Here is a 6928-nt window from a genome sequence, read left to right on the forward strand (position 1 = left end):
ATAGATAGATAGATAGATAGATAGATAGATAGATAGATAGATAGATAGATAGATAGATAGATAGATAGATAGATAGATAGATAGATAGATGTGAAATGCAAAAGTCACAAAATTATAGTTAATAAGGTAAAAAACAGACAAGAACAACAACTATAATAATACTACCATTAATTATAATAAAAAGCTAAAAATTAAGTAGGAGTCACTCGGTTTTTGTAATCTGATCATATGTAATCCATTGCTAGCTAACCAGCCATTCTAACCAGCCAGCCAGTCATTCTACACTTAAAATTTCAGGTGATTTCCTTCCATCATTTCTCTGGATACCTCCGCATGATCACAAATGAGCAGAAAAAGACCAGTTTAGATTATTTACATAGTCATGGATGGCACATTGCATGTCTCTGCTCAGCTGAACACTCAAAGCGCTTTCTACTACCAGTGTCATTCACTCATTCGTATAGAGCTTTTATCTATGCCTGAGTGCTTTCTGACATTCACACACTCCGACAGATGCATCAGGGCAACGTGAGTTTCAGCATCTTGCCCAACAATACTTGAGACTGGAGGAGTCAGGAATCAATCCACCGACCTTCAAACTGGTAGAAAACCTGCTCTATCACCTGAGCCACAGCCACCTCGATTCACAAATAGAAATTTTAAAAGTGGTTGCAAAAGGTAAAAAATAAAGTGAAATATCACCGGGCTTACCTGAACTCCTGAGTGACCGTCTCCATCGTGAACCCCCGCAGGTGAAGATGACCGCCCGGATGAACTCGCGGCCACATAGCTTCACCCCATACGCTGGGTCATCCATGGGCTGAACGCCAGCCACAAGCAGACACACAGCCAGCACCACAGCTTTCCACATAGTCGCGAGGCAAGAAGTGGGAGGAGAATATTTGGTTTAACTCGCTCTTTGCATAAGCAATGACTTTTTAGATGACCCAGGCGTGCTTTATAAAGGTGTTTGAACCCCTGAAAAGGAGGAGATGCATACTGCGCATGTAGGCCTCCTCTGAGAGAAGAACAGATCTGAACAGGAGATACAGTGGGAGACCTTTATGGAGACAAAAAGAAGACCAAAGGTGGCATAGTTAATGAGTTTGTTAGAGGAATCTATAATCTAATAGTTTAGGCAAATGTTTGTCCCTCTATATAATAAAATGACCAGACCAGAAAACCCATATTGTGTACAGATCACTGACAATGACAAACACAATTAGACTGTTATAACAAGATTACTTGATTGCTGTTTGGTATACTAATTATAACCATTTTTATATACATATTGTATATCAAATGTGAACAAAAGTTTACAAACACATGTATACATCTCCTTTAGCACTTAAAAAATACATATAGTGTTATTAATCAGTGTATAGCACATATTTGTGTAGTTTTCTGCACAGACCATTGGAAACTGAATGACTTTTACATGTTCAATTTTTTTTCCAAACAAATCCAATTTAATTCATATAAAACTGTATTATTAAAAAACAATGCCAACACACTGTAAAAAAATATGGTCCCTAAAGAATTAACATGTTAGTTCTGCCGACGCATGTGGCCTTTAATTGTCTTGATGACATTTAACAATATTACAGCCATACATTCAGGTTTTTGCAATCCTAGTTCATTACATCACCTTTGACACAGTTAACCTACGTAAAAATTCTTTATGTAGAACTTACCTTTTCTTCAGGAAATTACTCATCCTGTTAGCTCTTTGCCAAAAGGTGAATTGAAGAAGAGAGACTGGACCAGTGACATTTCCAAAGTCTGATAACACAGAAGTCTTATTATGAGTCAGAGACAAATAAAACACATTCTTATCTGTATATCCGCATAGCCAAAGGTCACTCATTTAGGAAATTACAAAAGGGGTGCTGAATTTGTAATTAATGTGATGATACAAAGCTAACAAAATGACATTTTGGGAAGGTATCCACCATGACACTTGTTAAAACACTGTCATGCTGGGGCAACCTGTGGAGGTCAAGGGAGCAATATCAAAATGCTACAGACCACAGTAAATAAACCAGTGGTGTGTGGGAAAAAATGTATAAATTATGTTGTATGATGAGAACATTAAATGAAATTTAGGGCAAGAAATTTGCCTTTGGCTCACTATTATGCAGTCATATGTCACATGCACATATATAATAACCTGTAATGTGTTGTGATGACAGGTAAAAATGCAAAATTCACTGTTTATTTTTTAATTCTGTTTTCAAAACTTTTTAATTTGTCTTTATATAGCCTTGTATTCATTTATTTGTAAAACACTTTGTAATGTCTTGTTATGGACTGATATTTACATTATTGTAAAAGGAGAGTAAAGAAAAGGAAGAAACATATTAAAATAAAACAACACATCAATAGCCCATTCTTCAGGTAGGCTACTAATGGACCCTTGGGTAAGTCACTGAATGAATGTAGCCAGATGGATCAATTTAAATGACAGTCCATATAGGCTGTGCATTGATTTTATTCCAATTTAAAAACAAACTACAAACAATTCTATTACTTTCACTGGGATTTAACTGGGAGCCTCCACCTCTGGGATTTTCCACAAATGGGCGTGGAAGGCTTTGTAGTAAAATTTTCCTGGAGCTGTCACTTTAAGACAATTTGGCAGCTCTCAGCCAATCACAACAGCAAAGGGGGAGGGAAGGGAGCGGGTGGGTAGCAACAGTTGCCCTGGTGAGGACGAAGCGCCATAGCCACGGTAGCCCTGGCGACAAGAACCCAGCAACGAGAATCAACAACAACAACAACTGAAACCGCCATAAAAATAAAAGAAGATATTTTGCCAGTGGGAAATACACACGTGGAACCAGAGGTGAAGCTCTTAACATGATCTGTAGCATTTTATGTCCTCTAACGCTTCAGCTGAATTCTGCTATTGCTTTTCCCCCTTGTTGTTTCAGTAGCCATAACAGGCAACTGCCTCCCAGTGTTAGCTGGGGGTTAGCCTGCAAGCTAGCCGTCATTCTGATAACCGGTCGGGCTTTCTAGTGTGCGATAGTTTGTGCCTGCTTGCTGCACATCTGTGTGACTCTGAATTTCGCCTGCCATGACGACGCAGCCATAGATGCATACCCAAGCAGGCCGTTGTTATGGCGATGTCAAATGCAAAAGGTACAAAATGGCGGTTGTTGTAGAGACCAGTTAGCTTCCTGATCCTGCTATCTCGCTACACAGCTAGCATCAGTGGCTGTCACGACAGGCTAGTGCTTGCCGCCGCTCGCAGCCAACGTCTGTTTGACTATAAACGGACACTCATCTTGTTAACGGTGAATTATGTACAGTCAGTGATGGGTTTGCACTTTATGTTTTTCTCCGTTAGCTGACTAGACACACATATGGTGCATAAAGCTAGCGACAGCCCCCATCCCTTCCAAAATAGAAGGGAGGCCAATTTGGGATTGTAAAATTAATAGAGGGACGTGTTTTGTGTTAGTTTTGAGCAGTTAAATAAATTGAAGGCTGACTAAAATGCCGTTCTGTCTTTTAACGGAAAGTTTAGAAAGCTGTGGCAGGTGGCGGACATTTAATACGTAAGGGGCGTGGCGAAGGAGGGCGTTCTGCAGGTGCTTTCTAGGTTACAGTTCACTTTCACCTCTTTGTTCACTGACGCAGACTCCTAAGTGTACACCTTTACAGGTTCAGATTCATAACAAGCTCCCTACTATCTAACTGAAAAGAAGAAAACACACATTTTCAGTTACAAATGTTTCTTTCTGCTGTGTTTATTTGACTTGAATTATTGACAGCCAGAAGTTAACTATCTGTGTTATGGTATTAAAAATGTGGATTACGGTGACAGTGTACATGACATAAAGCAAAATAATAGACGGCACTGTAGCGTTAATACAGTTTGGTAAGGGATTTTCCCTAGCTGTTCTACGGGCATGCCTATGTACATCAAAGGCGGTGCGATCACATTACAGGTAATGAGACACCAAAATGCTTGTTCCCATCAATGCTCCTCCCCCGCATCCCCTCATGAGTTGCACCACTGAGAGGCCCTGGCCACAATAGTACTTTCAGACACCCCCCTCGAGCATTCATTTACATCTAGGCGAGAAATGAGCATGTAAAAATATCTGTGTGGTGTATGAGCTGCTTATTACAGGCTAATATTGTTAGAAAAGACGTGATCTAATGCTGATTCCTATGATAGAGTTTAACCTCCTACCTTCTGTTTAAATGTTACCTATGCAATTGACAAGTTAGACTCCTTATTCATGATTGTTTACATATTTGCAACCTTTACTGGGACCTATGATGTATATATTTTGGTTGTACTAAATTTGCCTCATTGCCTTTTTTTTTTTTAACACAGCATTGTCTACTACAGGGTGGGCCATTTATATGGATACACCATAATAACATGGGAATGGTTGGTGATATTAAAGTCCTGTTTGTGGCACATTACTATATGTGAGGGGGCAAACTCCTCAAGATGGGTGGTGACCATGGTGGCCATTTAGAAGTCGGCCATCTTGGATACAACTTTTGTTTTTTCAATAGGAAGAGGGCCATGTGACACATCAAACTTATTGGTAATGTCACAAGAAAAACAATGGTGTGCTTGGTTTCAACATAACTTTATTCTTTCATGAGTTATTTACAAGTTTCTGACCACTTATAAAATGTGTTCAATGTGCTGCCCATTGTGTTGGATTGTCAATGCAACCCTCTTCTCCCACTCTTCACACACTGATTGCAACACGGCAGGAGAAATGCCAGCACAGGCATCCAGTATCCGAAGCTTCAGGTGCTGCACATCTCGTATCTTCACACCATAGACAATTGCCTTCAGATGACCCCAAAGATAAAAGTCTGAAGGGGTCAGATCGGGAGACCTTGGGGGCCATTCAACTGGCCCACGACGACCAATCCACTTTCCAGGAAACTGTTCATCTAGGAATGCTTGGACCTGGCACCCATAATGTGGTGGTGCATCATCTTGCTGGAAAAACTCAGGGAACGTGCCAGCTTCAGTGCATAAAGAGGGAAGCACATCATCATGTAGCAATTTCAAATATCCAGTGGCTTTGAGGTTTCCATTGATGAAGAATGGACCCACTATCTTTGTGCCCCATATACCACACCAAACCATCACTTTTATTGTTCCAACAGTTTTGGAGGGATCCATCCAATGTGGGTTAGTGTCAGACCATTAGCGGTGGTTTTGTTTGTTAACTTCACCATTCACATAAAAGTTTGCCTCATCACTGAACAAAATCTTCTGCGTGAACTGAGGGTCCTGTTCCAATTTTTGTTTTGCCCATTCTGCAAATTCTGTGTGCTGATCTGGGTCATCCTTGTTGAGCTGCTGCAGTAGCTGGAGTTTGTAAGGGTGCCATTTGTGAGTAGCTAATATCTGCCGAAGGGATGTTCGACTAATGCCACTCTCCAGTGACATGCGGCGAGTGCTACACTGTGAGCTCTCGCTGAATGAAGCTAGGAGAGCCACTGATGTTTCTTCATTAGTGACAGTTTTCTTGCGTCCACATTTTGGCAAATCCAACACTGAACCAGTTTCACGAAACTTAGCAAGCAGTTTGCTAACTGTAGCATGGGAGATGGGTGGTCTCGTAGGGTGTCTTGCATTGAAATCTGCTGCAATGACCCGGTTACTGCGTTCACCAGATATCAACACAATTTCGATCCGCTCCTCACGTGTTAACCTCTTCGACATGTCAATGGCTGTGAACAAAGAGAAACTTGTAAATAACTCATGAAAGAATAAAGTTACGTTGAAACCAAGCACACCATTGTTTTTCTTGTGACATTACCAATAAGTTTGATGTGTCACATGGCCCTCTTCCTATTGAAAAAACAAAAGTATTATCCAAGATGGCCGACTTCTAAATGGCCACCATGGTCACCACCCATCTTGAGGAGTTTGCCCCCTCACATATACTAATGTACCACAAGCAGGACTTTAATATCACCAACCATTCCCATGTTATTACGATGTATCCATTTAAATGGCCCACCCTGTAGTTTGAAAACAAACAGCTTAGGTTGAAAATGTGTAACTTGTTGTCTTGTTTTCTTTTTTCCCCAGCCTGATTCCCTGCTCTTGTAATGGCCACTACAGGCTACGTAGGTGAGATCCAGCCAGCGGCCCAAACTCAGGGGACTGCTGTCACTGTGACAACGGGTCAACCTGATGCCAGCTCCACCCCTGTAACTGCCCCACAATTTTTGGCTGAGATTCAGACTACTGTGGCTGCTCCCTCTGTGGTCACACCCACAGGCCAAACTACTCCCACAGAGCAAGCCGCTTCCATCACCACCCAAAAGCCCGCTGCTAGTCAGACCCAGTCCACAGTGCAAGCCCAGCCAGCTCAGACGCAGTATGTGACTGCAGAGATCCAGGGCTCCCCCACGCAGTCAGGAAATGCTCAGAGCACTCCACAGTACATCGTTGTTACTGTCACAGGTAAAGGCTTTCTGCACTAACAGTGCATGTGATCCCAATTAAATATTTATTTTATTTATTTATTTTTTAGAAAGAGGGACAATACATATTAATGAACATTTTAACAAATGTAAATATGCCAGATTATAGCCTTAGGCTAATTTCCATCTGCAGACCCTCCGGCAGGTTGGTGTTAAACACAAGTTAGTAAAAACATACAGAGACACTATTTACAGGTCATGTGACAAGGACAAAAACAGTGATCACATTATACTACAGGGAGTGCAGAATTATTAGGCAAGTTGTATTTTTGAGGAATAATTTTATTATTGAACAACAACCATGTTCTCAATGAACCCAAAAACTCGTTAATATCAAAGCTGAATGTTTTTGAAAGTAGTTTTTAGTTTGTTTTTAGTTTTAGCTATTTTAGGGGGATATCTGTGTGTGCAGGTGACTATTACTGTGCATAATTATTAGGCAACT

At 40.9% G+C, this 6928-nt stretch overlaps 2 protein-coding genes across 7 annotated transcripts in view; one reads left to right on the top strand and one right to left on the bottom strand.

Annotated features, from left to right (window-relative positions):
• The window catches only part of rln3a (relaxin 3a), a 2632-nt gene extending 858 nt beyond the window's left edge, over positions 1-1774 (bottom strand). The window contains exons 1-2 of the mRNA XM_005734543.1: positions 1695-1774; positions 712-1060 (exon numbers count right to left, since the gene is read on the bottom strand). Of these exons, the coding sequence (XP_005734600.1) occupies positions 712-871 (160 nt within the window). The 5' untranslated portion in view covers positions 872-1060; positions 1695-1774. The remainder of the gene's footprint in view (positions 1-711; positions 1061-1694) is intronic.
• Positions 1775-2541: 767 nt separating this feature from the next.
• rfx1a (regulatory factor X, 1a (influences HLA class II expression)) overlaps positions 2542-6928 on the top strand; it is a 19143-nt gene continuing 14756 nt past the window's right edge. For 3 of the 6 annotated variants that reach the window (XM_005734545.1, XM_013911278.1, XM_013911279.1), the window contains exons 1-2: positions 2543-2845; positions 6086-6463. In XM_005734545.1, coding sequence (XP_005734602.1) covers positions 6106-6463 — 358 coding nt within the window. In that variant the 5' untranslated portion in view covers positions 2543-2845; positions 6086-6105. Of the gene's footprint in view, positions 2846-2875; positions 3145-6085; positions 6464-6928 lie in introns of those variants that run through there. The other 3 variants (XM_005734544.2, XM_013911277.1, XM_013911276.1) reach the window with 2 other exon arrangements.

The sequence above is a fragment of the Pundamilia nyererei genome, unplaced genomic scaffold (genome assembly GCF_000239375.1).
Source record: "Pundamilia nyererei isolate P.nyererei 1_Seehausen unplaced genomic scaffold, PunNye1.0 scaffold00059, whole genome shotgun sequence".
NCBI lineage: Eukaryota > Metazoa > Chordata > Actinopteri > Cichliformes > Cichlidae > Pundamilia > Pundamilia nyererei.